Genomic DNA, 17,236 nt, shown 5'->3' on the forward strand with positions numbered 1-17,236 from the left:
GATAAAGCGCACGCGCAGCTGTACGGAAAGGTAGTCAGCGTTCACAACAGTGTGCGGTGGGCGCCGTGGGCGCGGTGGCACGCAAGGGGCACTGCCGGCGGCGCACTATACCGATTTCCCGACTTTGTGAGATGCTCAAACGGCGGTAGCGTCGCTGTTGCTGGTGGTCTGCGGCTCGGTGGGGTGGGTACCTTGATGTGTCGGCGTCGACGTCGCCGCCAACAGTGTCGCATGCAAGCAGAGCAATCCAGTAGTGTTCGTCGCTACAAGAGCCATGGAGCCGCTAGCTGCTACCAGTGTGTTTTCGGATGCGGACGTTTTTACACGTTCGCTCGCTCGCTCGCTCGGTCGCTCACTTATTTGTTTCTGTCCGGCCATTCGTTTCGTTTTTGTACTAATTTTTTTTGTGCTCACAGCGCTCGTTGTTCTTCTTCGTTAGCAAGTGATTCTTTTAGTTTCTTATATCTGTTAAATATGCATTGTTGAATTTGTTATTGTTATTATTGTTGTTAGTTACCTATTGCTATTGAGAGTGCTTTGTTTTTCGTTTGCTGATTGTTGTTGTTATTGCTTCCGATTTGTGTATTTGAATTGTTCACTTATTTCGTGTAACGGGCTTCGGTGGAACTTGCCGCGAGGTACGTGAGAGACGCGTTACGTGTTCTTTCGAGCAGCCACTTGACTTCATTACTTCGCCAACCCTGGCAGGAGTTGCTGCACCATACGTTTAGATTGGTAATTGCAGCGACCTACTACCGTTAGTATGAAAAAAAAAACAAAAATAATAATAAATAAAGAAACTAACAACCAGTAGAACAAGCATAGAGTGTATCAAGAGTGGCAAGAGTAGCATAGACCACAATATCCGACCGACCAATTTAACCGAACGGCATTTAATTCACTGGCGGTGCAGTGCAGTGCAGAATTGCGATGTTGCAATGTGTGCTGGGTGTGGGCGGGAAGCGGAAGGCGCTGTTGTTGTCAGAAAAGTGTGTATGGCGTTTCGAGAGTGCACCTTGTCATACTATAAAATTGAATGGAAATTGCGAAACGAACACGAAATTCACAAAAAAAGAATAAATACATGGAACAGAAAAGAAACAGAAGCTCATAAAAAACGAAACTAAGCAAATTTAGAAATCAAGTGCATTATGGATTACCTAGTTAAGTCTTATTTCTACAGTGTTTCACTTAATTTCAAACATATCTTTTGCATGCGTACCTATGTATGTACATATCCGCATCTTACAGTTCAGAACTGGTAGAGTCAGTGCAGTTGGGCAAGCCTCGAGAGTTGCATCGATACGATGGAATATGTGTATGCGTGTTGAACCAAGTAAATATGTAGGAATATGTCTTTTCCAGTTATCTTTTGCAACATCGGGGCTGGAATTCTTCTTCCGTGCGTTTTTACTTAATTTCAAAGTATGTTTGATTATATTTGAAACCTGACCTACTTACATACATATGTATGTTGCAATTATTGCTTTAGTCTTTTTAACCAAACCCTTTTCAACATGTTTCTTATTTAAATATTTTCTAACCTCAAAGTAATTAATCAAACAAGGTTCGTGGCATAAAAGCAAACGGTTTTAGCAAACTGCAACAGCACTGACCAAACCCCTTATTAAAATAGCCTTATTTTATTGAACAAAAAAATTAACTTTTTGAAAGTTCTTCAAAAGTAGAAATATAAGTTTGAAATCTTAGAATATTAGCAGTATCGTAGAATAATTACAGTTATCTCTTACTTATCCGAAACAAAAACTTGTGACTATTCCGATATTTCAATGTCCTGGTTAAAGGTGAAAAAGTAAACTACAAATGAAATTTTTGAATTAAACCTCACATGGATTTATAACATTATTATTTTTTTAAAATTCATACACATATAATACACTGTTCTTGTTTTTCAATATATTCTTATATAAGAACCTAGAATTAATTAAAACGTTTATTCATCTTCGAATAAGAACAACTTCCACTTTCAAATCGCTGCAAATTCGTCCGTGTCGCATATTTCAAATCAAAGAGGAAGAGCACAGTAACTCTATTCTGTGATTAGGCAACTAAATATTGTCATAGGTCGTTTCGAAATTCTTAACTATACGAATCGGCATTCAATTGGACACACTTACGTACCCACATTCATTTATACAAACGCACGCATACGTAGCAGTTGTAATTTGTTTGCGCAATGTGCGTTCGTTCAGCTCGATCCTATGATTACCTTGTAGGAAATTTTTGGATGATAGAATTGTTTGCGAGTAAATTATTTAGAATTAGTCTAGAAATACCAAATTCGCCACTAAAGAGTACTTGTTATTACTGTTCGCAGGCTTAGTGTGTGCTTAGCACTCAGTGGAACGTGGGCTAAAGCCCTGACAAGGTAAGAATCTAAAGTTATGACCAAATGTACATATGTACATATTTATGTACATATATGTGCTTCGGCAGGTAAAGATAAACTTCAGATGGTTTTGCTGATCTAAAATCTATTAGCCGATTTAATGAGACTTAATGCTGCAGATCCATCCACTTTCGGCATAGCATGAAGAATAAGTACGACAAAAATCCAAAAAACTAGAGAGGTAGTAATAATCATTATGTATAAATACCAATAAGTAATAAATATACTTGTATAAGATCTTGTTTATAGCACCTTAATTTGAGTTCTGGTCCAGACCAAATCACCAGTTGGTTATGAATGTCATCAAAAAGGGCACCAAAGGGTCACCTGTTATATTCCTCACTGGGTCAGTACATATAGTACTTACGAAGTCGTACACTTTGTGTGTGTGTATTTATGTAGTTCGTTATGCATTCGTAGACACATCGTAATCAGGTGGTAATAATAACAGAACGTGTGCTTTCGATACGAATAGTTTTCGGTGTTTATATGCCATGCTGCATGCGATTGAGATCACACAAGAAGAAGCATGAAACTTGAATATTGTAGACCAAGTCCAAGCGTAAAGAGCAAAGCTAAAACGTAAAAAATAGTGAACATTGTTAAAGCAAGCTATTGAGTTGAATTTTACATACTATTTTTGATAATAATCGCTGCTATTGCTCAAGATCTCACTTCCTTATAAGAATCCTGAAAATGCAAACTGCCAAACTTTATTATGGAAAAATGAAAAAATTAAGATTATAAATTTTAAGTTTTTTCTATATATGTATTATAGTAGTATAATAAAATTGGCAACGTTATGGGCAACATATGTTTTACAAATGTCATCCATAAAAACAAGTTTGAAATATTTAAAATATAACAGACAATACATAAATTTGCGAGAAAAATTATATCGAAAATAGTTGAAAACAATAAAAAACCCCGAATTTCACCACCAGCGAGTCGGGCCACCTATTTGAACTGGTGGAAATCCCAATCCGATTTCATATTTTTTTCACAAAAATTAATTTCTTATTTCTTATTATTCTTCATTTCACAAATAACTGAAAATTTAAAACAAAAATCAGCTGTTACTTAAGCACTGCTTAAATCTCACATTTTCAGTACTTAAGCATAACTTAAGTATGAAATGTAAAACACTATTTTCCTGTTTTATCGGAAGCACAACTTAAGTATGGACTGTGAAACCGGAAATCCGAAATATTAATAGTAAAATCAACCTTATTTATTGAAATGAAAAATATGTGATAAACTCAACGCAAGGGGGTTCTTAGCAAATCTGGTTAGTACAGCTCTATTGGATTGTGAAGTATGGACATTGAATCTATTAGCGGCGGTACCACGCCTGCTTTTTAAAGATTTAAAACCATAGATGCCTGTCCTTAAAGCGATTACATGTATCAAATGACCGTTTTATATATCAATGCAGTTACAGTCTACCTATTAAATATAGGTTTTCGTATAATTTAGTTTTATGGTCGTGGCAATGGTCTGATTATGCTCATCTGAAATACTAAACTCCCCTTTATACCACGGAAGGATATCTCAATTTTTTCTCAAGTTATCGGAACCGAATTTTGCAGTCCCCGAATTCCAACTCGCCTCGTCATTCTGATCATTTATACGAGTACGTATGTACATACATATGTACACTTTCAGAAGTTCCTACTAACACATTTGATGACTTGCAATTCAACCAAAGGCATTGCACATGCCATTCCACGCCGTGCTGCAAACGCTTGTCTGCACATTTGGAACATACGTTCGCCAGCGTACACATTCGCTCTTATGCTTGCATGTGGGTGTGTAGGTGTGCAAGTAGCATTCTGACACCTTATTCATAGCTTGTTTCAGACGACTTCTAGGCGCGTGATTATACAGGTACATATATTAGCGCTGCTAAGCAGAGTATCGAATGCGACTAGCATAATGTCTTTAGCCGTTGGGTGCTGCATTGGAATAGTGGCTGCGACGGTTGCAACAGTGGATGTGACAGCGCCAGCGACAGCGGCAACAACAACGAGACTCCACTGTTCCTAAGTACCTGCTGGCGTAACTGCTAACCAACACCGTAAAGCACAATCAGTATTGGAATTGTTATTAAAGCTGTTTCACTACTTTGGCCCATAACACCAAGCGTTCAACTAAAAACAACAACAACCAAGTCCGTTAGTCTAACAACAACTAATCAAACAATGCGATGTGCGAGAAGCGAGCGGATGATTAGTTGGATGTGGCGGTGGTGCAATAAATGCATTGCGTCGGTGGTTTGGCCGACTTACGGTTTTTGCCCGCGCAACCGAATGAGTGCGGAACGATTAGGAAGGAAGGAAAGAAACGGAAGAGGTGCGCTACCGAGCATTGGGCGCAAATTGGGCGAGCATGAAGGTGCGCTCTCTGCTCGCTGCTCGTGCGTTGAGCGCCACACAATCGCAAAATAAACAGCAATTGCGTTGAATGTCGTGTCAGCATGAGGGCGCTGCGGTATGGCGAGGAAGATACAATCAAACAGCACATGAGAAGGCCCACTCCAAACCTGTTGACCTAATTTTGAATCGTGCGTCGTCTCGCTTCAAACATTGGCGCGTCGGCGTTTCCACTCAGTTTACGATTAGCACACAACGGCCGCTACGCTCTGTGTTACAACACAGACCAAAAGAGCGAGAGCATATCAATTGCTGTGGAGCGCACTGGTGTTTTGTGTACGAGGAGCTGACTGAATGCTGACTACGTACATATATGAACAGGGAGCGTTTAGCTTTGGAGACGATTACTGCCTACGGCTTTAGTTATGGCGCAGCTGACACTGATGTTTGCGCTGCCGGCGTCGCTGCGTCGCATTCGTCTAAAGTGGTATTCCCTGACACACTACTGCCTGTGTGCTTGCATAGTGCGGTACTTTGGATTCAGTATATGTTGTTGTGTTGTGCCGAAAAGCAAAACATTAGAATCGAAGACGCGAAACGCGCGTACCAGCGTTCTCCGAAAACGCCATCGCCTGTAGTCACTCATCGAACGCTTTCGTTCCAACGTCGATTCGGTTGTTTGTCGCACGCATAAGCGCATCTGTGAAGAACGCGGTCGCGTAGAAATACATACATACATATATTCACACATATACGGGTTTCGAGTACATGAGTGCATGGATTATTTTGTGGATTGTGCAATAAAGTTATGAAAATAATCGCTGAAGACACTACAAGTAGAAGCAAAATCCAAGTTATGAAAAACTGCAAGCTTCTGCTGGCCTGACATCAGTTTTACGTGAGGTGAATTGCTGTTAAGTTGCACTGCAACGAAACCAAAAGTAGAACAAATAGTGGAAACTAGGTTGGGTGCATGGCGAGCATAGGCTTTTTTAAGAATAGATGTGTGCACAGTTGTGCATATGCTTTGAACATATATGTACATATGTACATATGTCTGTACATATCTATATAAATCAAATGTATGCATGTACATAAATAATGCTATGAATTTCTATGTTCGAGCCATTCGCATATACATACATACATACATACATGCATATGTACATGTGTGCATACATACATACATATAACAACACTTTTGTGACATACTTGTACATATAATCCGTTGGCAACATTACAGCGGTTGGGGGTGTAAGGCGAAAATTCTATTCTCACCATTAGGTGAAATTGCAAGAATCCGGTCGCCGCCACGGAAGCAATGGCGATGACGATGACGATGTAATCACGGCAGCCATATGCTCTCTGCCAATATGTTCCTGCAGCATGGCAACATCAAAAATGTATTCGGTATTAGAAATAATTATTATATTTATACTTGACACAATTAGGTATTTGTGTGAACTGCATGCGATCTAACAATAGCTCAACTCCAGTTTATATCTCAAATCGGTTTCTTGCAGTTCTTCGCTTAAAAATGAGCATTGCTAAGGTACGACCACGCAACTAGCTAGAGTGTGTGCAAGCGTGTCCATGTGCGTCTATACGTACGTATGTATGTATGTAGTAAATACACATGTGCAGTGCTTTGTAACGTATTGCCGTTGTTGTTGGTGCTGCTGCAGCTGGTTTTCTAGTTCATATCTACAAAGCATCACGGCCGCCAACTAACATTTACTCGTCGCTCCACTACTTCGCTACAACTGAACGCTGACGAAATATGAGCGCAACGGCCAGCCATTGCAATGGTCGTACAGTCCGTCGAACGGTCGGCCGACGAGACGGTCAAGTTACCATTTGGCCAGGCAGTCTGTCAGAGAACTAGTTGCCATCGCGTGAGGAGAACATTGCCAAGAAAACTTAACGAAATGAGTAAAAATGAGGAAAATGTAAAATACAAAGATATTAAAAAGTCAAAGTGAGCGAGCACACAATTGTAACAAGCGAGAGGAAAATTAGGTCAACAAAACAACACTGCTTTCGAGCGCAAGCACCAATGAACGCTGGGAAGCTAACGCTGTTGACGAGAGGCGGCGGAGAGACTTTCTCGCTGGCGAAGCACGTTTTGCCGCTAGCAGAGCGCTTTTGCCTTTTTGACAAGATTGAGTACACGCGGTGTATGTGGAAATTTCGCTTTGTATTCTACGAGCATTGTGGCCACTAAAAGAGCGAAATACACTTTAAAGCGAAAACGTCAAACAGTTTAAATCAATTTATTAGAAATTCATTATTTACAAATCGCAGAAGAACAGCTCAACCGCAAACGAGAGCGAAAGAATTGAAGTGGTCGATTTTAAAGCAATAGACGTTTACGACCATAGTCTATTGTTAACTAATTATTGCTCAATGGGGTCAGTGTTTCTCTAGGTGCTCCAATATGAATGGAACAGAAATTAGTTCAATGAGTTTGGGCACACTCGTGGATTAAATCTGCCTAGTGCTAAAGCAAAAATAAAAACGAAAAAACGTAAAATACATTGAAATTAATAACAAAAACTACTATGCTTACCACAAATAGGTTAAAACGACTGCGAGCAGCACAAATTAGACAAAAGTGAAGCAAATAACCAAGACACTTTGTGCATACGTTTTAGTGGGTGATGTGAGTGTTGGAGTGTGAAGCGCTCTGTCGAGCTAAATGTTCCGAAATGAAGAGTTGCGAATGATAGTGGAAGTTGTAATTGCAAATATAGCAATAACGACAGTAACGAACAGAGTGGCACAGTGAGTCGACGCAGCCAAACGTGCGGTCTGTCTGTTGGTCGCTGACTGTTGTCATTGTTGTTGCTGTTGTTGGTACTCTGCTTAATGCCAGCGCTGTGGCAGTGTCCCACATGTGTGGAATGGTGAACTATTTTTGCTCCACTTGCTCTTGCCGTTGACCATGGCAAGTGTTTCGCAATGCGCTGCTGCAGCGCCTACATAAATGAAATCATCGCTTCGCATTCGGAACAACGCGCCGCTATAGCGTCGCTGTGTGTGCTTACTTACATGCATACCCACATGTGCACGCTTACTAGCCCGAGCGCAAATTAAGCTTTCGGTCTGTTGATCGTTGCCGGTGGCGAGAATTTCGCTGCCTGCGCTGCTCCGTTTTACGCTGTTTTACCTTAATGAGGGAAATTCCTGTTCCACTTTCTAACTTGGGAGTATGGCGCGAAAAGCACAACCGCCGTGTTTGTGCGTTTATGTTACAGTTAAAACTGATTCTCATTCACCATTCTTTCGTATTTACATACAAACATACATATGTATGTGCGTTGTTGTTATAAGTTTCGTCGTTCTTTTTTGCCGAACAAACAATTTCTCATTTGACTTCTGTTCGCCGAATGCGTTGGGCTGCGATGAACTGGTTGGTATGTGTGTGTGTGCGAGAAGGTGTTTGTGTGGCCTGTTGTAAATGAGCAGCGGGAACAATGTCACCCACTTTCAATAGCAGAAACTTCAGAATTAATGTCAAGTTCCGATAGAGTCACCCACAAACACACACACACACACACACATGTATTTAGAAATATACAACTTTTCTTATGAATGTAAAGTTGTGTGTAACTCTCGCACGTGCGCTATTTAGTTAACTGTTGTTTTCTCTTGTAAAATACATAGCTTGTGGAAAGTCGATCTTGGCGACTACCCAATCCTAAGTAATTTAATATTTTTACTTTCCCTAAAATGTGAACCAGTTACGGTAAACAGTCCAGTGTAAAAGGTTGCATCCAAATTATGCATAAGTATATAAGAACATATGCAGTATGTACATACATATGGCAAATGAGTACCGTGATTTGTTATTATCAAAAACCTGACGGTTATTTCACAAAAGAACTCCTGTTAAAAAACAGTTATGTTGTGCTAATTGTGTGACCTAACTTGGTGCTTGGATCACGGCGTTACGCCATAGTTGCAACTAGAAAATGTCCTCAAAGGCCTTATATTGAGCTTATGGCTGTCCTTTCTTGGAAAAAGTCAGTGAATGACTCGGAAAAGTTAGGTCGGCCTGTTGCTTTTTAGAGCAGCTAGAGAGAGATGATATGAATGATGAAATGAAAAGTATGGGATTCGAAAAACAGATTTAACTAATAAACATATTTAAAAATATCGAAATAGTCCAATATCAATCGATTTGTAATTGATTAATGTGGAGATATCAATCATGGTGTCTTTTTAGACGAGAGACGTTATTTCAAGTTCTGCGTAGCTTCAATACTTTGTACTTTAGTTTTGACTTAGTTAAAAATGCTTCAAAGCGTCTATTTGAGCGAAACCATTAAGCGAGTGTGTACGCGGTTAAGTGTAGGTCATCCACTTTCGGTATAACATAGGTATATTCCTGGTTGGTAGGTTTGCTTGTTAGTCGCCCGGCTTTTGTGCGACATAATCCAACATAAAAATGTTAAGCAGATATGTCACTGACATACTGACATGAATAACTTCAAAGTGGCAAAGAGCACAAAATAGAAAACAAAATGCGCTCTCTCATGCCTATTCAACGTGTATCTGTTTACTCACATAAATGCATTGGCATATGTGTGTATGTAGGGCATGTGGGTAAACTATGCACAATGTAGGCATGTATGAATAGTGCCAGCATGAATCTGTGTGGCTTTACCTTTCGAGCGAGATATTTATGAATTTGGGATGTGAGCTAGTTTGGTTTCAAAACTTGACCTAATGACTTGGTTGTAATGCAGCTAAGGAGCATTAAAATATACTAGTACATATTTACTATGTACATATGTATGTACATATCTATGCGCATATCTTTAGATGTGCTTATGCTTTAATGCATTTTTGTTTTACAACCAACGTTAAAATAGGCCAACTAGAAGAGACTGAGGGGTTATTCGAAATCAAGCGGTATACGTACATACATACATACATACATACATATGTTTATAAATATGTTTGTACATTATACATATGTTTATGGAAAAACTGTAACCGTTATGTTGATACATACATACATATGCGTAAGTTTGATAAATTGCTGAGAAATTAATTAATATGTGTATACAAAAACTTGAATTGATTTTGTAATAATTTAACCTCGTAGACACCTCTTTTGAAAATTGCCCTCAGAAAATGCTTTTTTCTACACTGAACAGTGTATATGAAGTTTGAAACGCAATTTGACATACCCCGAAGGAAATATCGCTGACCGTACATACATATGTATGTATGTATGTATGTATGTACATAAATAATCAGCATGATGAACTAAGTCTATTTAGGTACATATGTCCACTTGTCTGTAAAACGCGAATAACGCGAACTAGTCTCTCACTGTTTGAGATACCGACCTTAAACTTTGCACACGGCTTTTTCTCCCCAAGAAGCTGCTCATTTGTCACCGTTATCGACCGATGATCGCTCCTCAAGGCTTTTTTAACAAGATATACTCAAGAAATTTGGCGTGGATTAAAATATCAGAAAATATGTCCCAGATCGGATCACTATAGCATATAGCAGGCATACAAACTGGCGGACCAAAATCAAGTTCATGTGTGAAAAAGTGTTCAGAACTTCCTCAAGTCGTTTACTTTAGAATAGATCTTTTAGGCTGCCCAAACACACATTTCCGAGGAATTGCTAAGAAAGGTGCTTTAATATTTACCATATTTTTCAATGGTATTTGCTATTTTATTAAAGTTTTTTATCGATTGCGCAAATGTTACGAAACTGTAGGATATGCCTGAAGCATACACTGTATTTGTCGATCACTGTTTCATATGATCGTATAGTATATTTTCACAGAAATGGACAAGCTTTTGAAAATGTTGAAGACTTTTTGTCTTTATAAAAAAAAATTTCCATAATTACGATTATTTAAAGAAAGAAAAACGCGTTCTGATTAATTGAAAACTTGAAAATTATGCATTTGATGCGGGTTTTATTATTATAGATTATGTTACATAAAGAAAAACAAAAAAGGGGAATCGGAGTTTGAGCCACGGTTCGTCAAGGTCAATCTTATTTATTCCACATACACACATACAAATGTATATTATAATTTTTATATGTGTGCTTTTTGTATATTGTTTTGTTTGTGTGCATATTCAAATTGGATTAACCGGGTGACCTCTAATGTATCGTAGGGAAAAAAATATTAATTTTTGGTAAAGTGTGTTTATACACAACCGTTCGTGTTGGCATACATACATATAGATATGCATAAGTATGTGCATCTCTAATTTATGGTTTCTTTCATTCAAACCTGTTTTCTTAATGTAAGCGCCTCTAATAACAAACCCAAAACTATCCACTCACAACAAACGTCTGTATATTTGAAGATGGACTGTATTCAACCTTGAATCGAACGCTGAAGATCGCTTCTCTTACGTATTCATAATCATAAAATTAGAGGTTTATTTATTGTAGTTTGAATATTTTGTGTTGCTTATGCAGTTTTATTCATCTCTGTAATTGGAATGAACGCTGGAAAGATAGCAAGGGACTGTCTAAATAGCTAATCCCCTCAAGGCCTTGCGCTCAGTGCTTTGTAGGAGTGCAAGCAAAATGCGAAAAGCTTTTGAGGTTTTAAAACTCAGTAAGAAATTATCTCCGAAGAAAAAATGCCCTTCTTTAAAGCAATTACATTTAAACGCACTAAGAAAGCAATCCGCACCTGACAGATTTATTTCAATCAAGTATATCAGCTCAAGTTCTCTGCAAAGGGAAAGCAAACGTAGATAAGTTAACAAACTAAAAATATGTCATTACTGCCAAAAAACTAGAAGAAGAGGACAAATCAGCTGAGTTTGTTTGTCGGACTAGAAGAAAAATGCGACTGAAGGACCCATTGGAAGAAAACAAAGAGTTAGCATCTGAGAAAAAAATTCCATTTTTTAGTTTCTGATGATAAAATGCCAATTGTAAAAATTGCTAATTGTAATAAATTTGTCATTCAAATATTTGCGAATAACTGAAGGTATTCGACTCACTTTAGAGATCTTTCCGACACTATAATTATCATATTTGATGTAAAAAGCCGTCACAGTAACATGCATATAACTAATTACACATTAAATCCGTTAAAAACTACGCATTAATTGTCGAAATTATGTATAAATTAGATACATTTGTAGAACATTTAAGATTGGTTTAAAACTTTTTAAAAAGTACCTACAGGTCTAGTTAAAATAATCGGTTACTACAACTTGTCTTGCGTTTTTTTGTAGGTAAATGGCTGAAACTATAAGTGCAGCCGCCGGTATGGAGATGACATTAAAGGACAGCGGGATAATTGATATGACACCCGGGAGTTTGTTGCAACATAGTGCGTTAGTCAAGCATACACATGCGCTACGTAGCTTGAAGGAATGCAGCGCAGATGAACAGCCAGTGGCCTTGGATAGTACGGCACGCGCAAATAGTACCCCGCCAACGAATTACTCCACATCCACAAGCACACCGAATCCGCCCGCTATGGCGACGTTTCGATGCGAACGTTGCGACCATTTCGAGACTACTTCTAGGGCATCGCTACTACTACATGTCGTCCAGTGTTTGTCTAATCATGCGCGGCTCAAAACCGAAGAGCCTGACTTGGAGAATCTGAGTGTTGTCGGTTCGGTGATGCCCCATGCAGACCAAAATGCGGGCAATAGCAACGATGTAACGAAATTGGTACCGGATACGGCAACGGTAAATAATGTGCCCACAAATATGTCGGTGGTTGCAACGAATGGCAATGCCAGCAGTCCAACTGCATCATCGTCTTCGTCGTCCTCATCCCGCAAAGTTTTCGAATGTGATGTTTGCAATATGAAATTCTCGAATGGCGCTAATATGAGACGGCACAAAATGCGCCACACTGGTGTCAAGCCTTACGAATGCCGCGTCTGCCAAAAGAGGTTTGTATTTACTACTTACTCGAGCTACGAACTGACCCCCAGAGTATTATATAATTTATGATTATAGATTTTTCCGCAAAGACCATTTGGCAGAACATTTTACAACGCACACGAAAACTCTTCCATACCACTGTCCCATATGTAACCGTGGCTTCCAGCGCCAAATCGCTATGCGCGCACATTTCCAAAACGAGCATGTCGGCCAACACGACCTCGTTAAAACCTGTCCACTGTGTAGCTATAGAGCAGGTTCTATGAAATCGCTAAGGATTCACTTTTTCAACAGGTGAGCTAGAAGCGTATATACATAGATATGTTGCTTCGCGTAGTTGAAGAAATAAAGTTATTTTTTAATGCGGTGTGTTTTATAGACATGGTATAGACCTTGATAATCCCGGACCGGGTGGTTCCTCATCCTTACTGCTCGCCTTGGAGTCGCAAGCATCACAAGTAGCAGCTGCCGCAGCCGCTGCCAGTTTCGTACCGGGCCTGAATGTCGTGGCTGCAGCTGCTGCTGCGGCAAGCCAGAATGCAAACTCGAGCATGACGACGACCCATCAGAGCGATAGCGGCGAGTCGATGCGTTCGCTGGAGAATGCCACACCGCCCATGCACTTTTTGACTCCACATGTGGAAATTTCAACGCTGTCCGACAATGGAACCGATTTGTTCAATGTAACATGGAATGCGTTGCTAAATTGCAAATTGGGGAAATCCACTGATGCGGCGTTTTTATGTGCATTTGATTTGCAGGGGAACGCCAATACCGCAACCGGGGTGGAACTGATGGAGACGAAGAGCGGCGGTCGAGGCGAGCGGGATGCAGTCATTGGAAATAAGTCACCAGCGCCACCACCACCGCAAGAACATCCGATCGATTGCAATACCAAATCGTTGCCTTCAAGCACCAGTCATGTCGGTGTGCAGTTGAATGCTTGCCCTTCACCAAAAACCCATCACCACGAGAACCACATCACACCATCCATCAGTTTGATACCAATCAAGCAGGCGAGTGTAATGCACAAATTTCCTAGCCTTTTTCATTGTGTTCACATAAGCATACATATCTATGTACATATCTCCCCATTTTGTCTGTTTTTTGTTTGTTTTTTTGGTTATTATTGCTCTACTGTAGGAACCAGTAGGGGAGGATTTATCAACGGATGCTAATAAGAGCGGCACAAAAATTAGCCCAACCACACAATGCGATCAAATGAATGGTGGTGACAGCAGTGAATCGGAATTCTCGTCTCCAAACGGCAGATTAACTTCGTTAATTAAGGTCTGTTTTCATGTTTTTAAGATCAAAATTATCTGATTTTTCAATCGATACTGGCTCCGTCCTTAAGAGAGAACATTTCTGTTGCACTGGAATTTTCAAAAGTTCCATTTAAACTACTTACCTGAATTTTTTCTCTTAAAACTGCCACGTGTCGGGTTGCAACATACAATATAATTTATGTACGAAATATCTCAATGAAGCTTGTTATTTTGGTATTAGCCAATCGAATCATGATTCTTGTAAGGAATATCTGAAAACTCGTATTCTGACTAATCTTCAAATTCAGAAATATCGAGCTAGGAAACAAACATTTTTCTGTACTTGGCTCTCCGTGTCAAGGGTCGTCTTTCCGAGTATTTTTCATGCGTATTTAACAAAACTAGTCGATGCCCGGTATAGTCATAGCAAGCGATAGTCAGATAGCCGTTGAGGATATTTCGCCAATGGGTCCACCTAATATGGGTACCGCGCCTCAGAGACAAAGACGGAAATTAACCAGGGTACCAAGCTCGCTTAGTAGTTGTAGGACCTCATTACCAAAAATAAGGGTTTCTGTAAAAAAGAAAGTATGACCAGGAAACAAATGGCCTATGTTAATCAAAACGAGTACTGAACGGGTATAACCTGCAAAGGTGTAGAATTTCTTTAATGGTGGAACAAATTGGATAATGCGGAGATGCGAGGTCACAATAGATCCAGTGCAGTGCAACCCTCAATTATCCATTTATTTATCTAATAATATATAACTAAGCTTAGAGGTGTTTTTTATATTTTCTGATGGATTGCAGGTATCCCCACTGAAGTCGTTGTTAAGAGAGGATCTCAAACGACGCATTTGCGCCAAGGCTAATAATCGCATCACCCGTAATGCGGCTGTATTGGACAACAACAATGTCGTGCAAACAGGCGGCGTCACCGGCACCACAAGCAACAGCTCCTCCTGCAATTCCACCCCTATATGCAACGGCACGATCACCTCAACCGGCCAAGAGACCGAACCAAACCTGCTAAACCGCAAGCAAATACTCACTTGTTTATTCTGCGGCATCGAGTTCCCGGACGAGACACTGTACTTCCTGCACAAGGGCTGCCACTGCGAGAGCAATCCATGGAAGTGCAACATATGTGGCGAACAGTGCAACAACGTCTACGAATTCAATTCGCATTTGTTGAGCAAAAGCCACCAATAGCAACCAATGAGCCTTGCAAACGCGGCCAATATCAACAATCAAAAGTAGATAGCTACAAGCACGGCGGCATTTCGGAAACGATAACAGTTGTCCATAAAGCAGGCAATGAAGGACTCGTTGAACGAGCTTTTTATAGTGAGACAAATAATCTACAGCTAGAGGCATATTGATGGGGAAGGCTCCACAAGTATGTGGGTGTAAATATATAAGACAGTTTAGTGTTTTGTTTTAGGAAAATCAGGCAAGCGGTTCGCTGTATAACAGTGGCTGCTACAGGCCAGAGTCGTAGAGATAGTAGAAGCGAAAAGTAATGGAAACTGAAGTCACGAGATGCAAAAGTGTGTGATAGTCGATTGTAACTGAAAGCAAGAACAAATCAAAATTAAAAACATAAAATAGTACATTTTCTGAAATATTTATGCAAATTATCATGTTTAACGTACAACTTTCTTAATTACATACAAATGAGTAAGTTAGATAATGACGAGTATTCGTCAAAGCAAATCGTTAATCCTTTGCGCACGCGTAGAAGCAGTGAAGTCAAGAAAATGCTGTGAATGCAGATGAATAGGTCTCTATTAGAAGTGCTGAAGACAGAGAAAGTACCAAAACACATGACACCTTTAATAGGCAAACGATTTTTTAGAAATGCATTTAGAGCTTTATCCGCCCCAAATTAAACACATGATGTTATTAAATACATATATTGTATATTAATTAAATTAGAGAAGAGCATTAAGTAAAGCCAATGGTAGCTTTTGATAGGCCGAGGGAAATCTTTCTTAGCACATGAACGGTCGCCGAGAAATCGTAGTGTTCTGATAAAATCAGTAAAAAATTATTAACAAAAAAATAATATAGATGCAGTGTTGCTGTATCGGTGTGCTATGAAAAATTTCCGTTTGCTTGCGAGGAGTCACTCAATAATTTAACTATTAGTGCTGGTCAAATTTTTGCAATGTACCTTCAACGTATGTATGTAATTTTAAATGAATTGTTATAAAACATATATTAGTTGTAAGTAATCGAAAATTATACACATAATTAGCATGTAGTTGCATATACTCGTATGTAAAACAAACCTAATTGAAATAGCGACGAACTATAGTTAATTAATTAATAATAAATAATTTTAAAATATTTCTTTAGCCAAAAAACGCAAAAGCATTTGCACTTTTGGTGAATTCACGTACAACGTGCGACCGATATCTCAAAAAGTCAAAAGTTTCATGTCGAATTGGCAAACTCAAACGATTTAACGTGTGTATGTGGCAGACAGGCACGCGCGCAGAAAAAATTCAAAATCGTGGAAGCGCCATTGCTAAAGTATAAATTGAATTTTCAATATAGCAATTGCCGGTTAAAAGTATATTTTCGCATTTAAAGTTTATTTTTGGTTTTATACGTATTTCGCAAAGACATTTGCATTTATCGTTGAACAACTCTCTGTTGCATGCAGTTCCGAAATGGTCGTTGACAGGATATTAACTTTGAACCGCGGTAAGAGCAACTTACGAACTTTATCGCCCATTATTAAAAGCAGTCTCTAGTTAATGTTAAAGTGGGGTGGAATTCCGTTTGAGTATCAATCAAAAATTCCTTTTCGTATTCATATTATATTATATAAATACTTTATTTGCATTTGTTTGTGCTTTTCTCTAGCTTTTACTCAAAGTTTGTTTTTCTGAACGAAGCGTCCCTTCAAAAATGGCAATTGTAAATAGGTTACTCATGCGCCACGTCCGCCAATCATAGAAATACTCATTTCAGGCCAATGGCATTTTTAAAATACAATTGGGGTACTCACAACACGTCGTAAAGCATCGTAAAACCGTAAAATTATAAATTTTGACACTTGTATACAAAAATTGTTGTTGGATTTCATACAAAAATGAGTTTACGCATTTACAATTCTCAATGCTATGTTCTCGAATCGTTATAACTTATAACTTTATGAGACTTGTGAAAACCCTAAATATGTTTGAAGTGAAACAAATTGTAGGTCATGGACTGGTGGATCTATTTGAAAAATTTTTCTGTCACAAATGCATGTGAAGACTCAACCATAA

General features: G+C 39.1%; 1 protein-coding gene across 7 annotated transcripts; it reads left to right on the forward strand.

Annotated features, from left to right (window-relative positions):
• Positions 1-344: 344 nt before the first annotated feature.
• LOC120771187 (ikaros family zinc finger protein) lies at positions 345-16,199 on the forward strand. 7 transcript variants are annotated; one of them, XM_040099084.1, is made up of 7 exons: positions 345-757; positions 12,021-12,695; positions 12,763-12,981; positions 13,067-13,370; positions 13,449-13,709; positions 13,831-13,977; positions 14,766-16,199. In XM_040099084.1, exons 2-7 carry the CDS (start codon positions 12,025-12,027, stop codon positions 15,165-15,167), a joined length of 2,004 nt encoding a protein of 667 aa, XP_039955018.1. In that variant the 5' UTR covers positions 345-757; positions 12,021-12,024; the 3' UTR covers positions 15,168-16,199. The 7 variants fall into 7 exon arrangements, with proteins under 7 accessions (XP_039955018.1, XP_039955012.1, XP_039955017.1 ...); XM_040099078.1 differs by having other exon boundaries at positions 13,067-13,709; XM_040099083.1 differs by having other exon boundaries at positions 13,067-13,703.
• Positions 16,200-17,236: the final 1,037 nt, after the last annotated feature.

This window comes from Bactrocera tryoni, chromosome 3 (assembly GCF_016617805.1).
Source record: "Bactrocera tryoni isolate S06 chromosome 3, CSIRO_BtryS06_freeze2, whole genome shotgun sequence".
Taxonomy (NCBI): Eukaryota; Metazoa; Arthropoda; class Insecta; order Diptera; family Tephritidae; genus Bactrocera; species Bactrocera tryoni.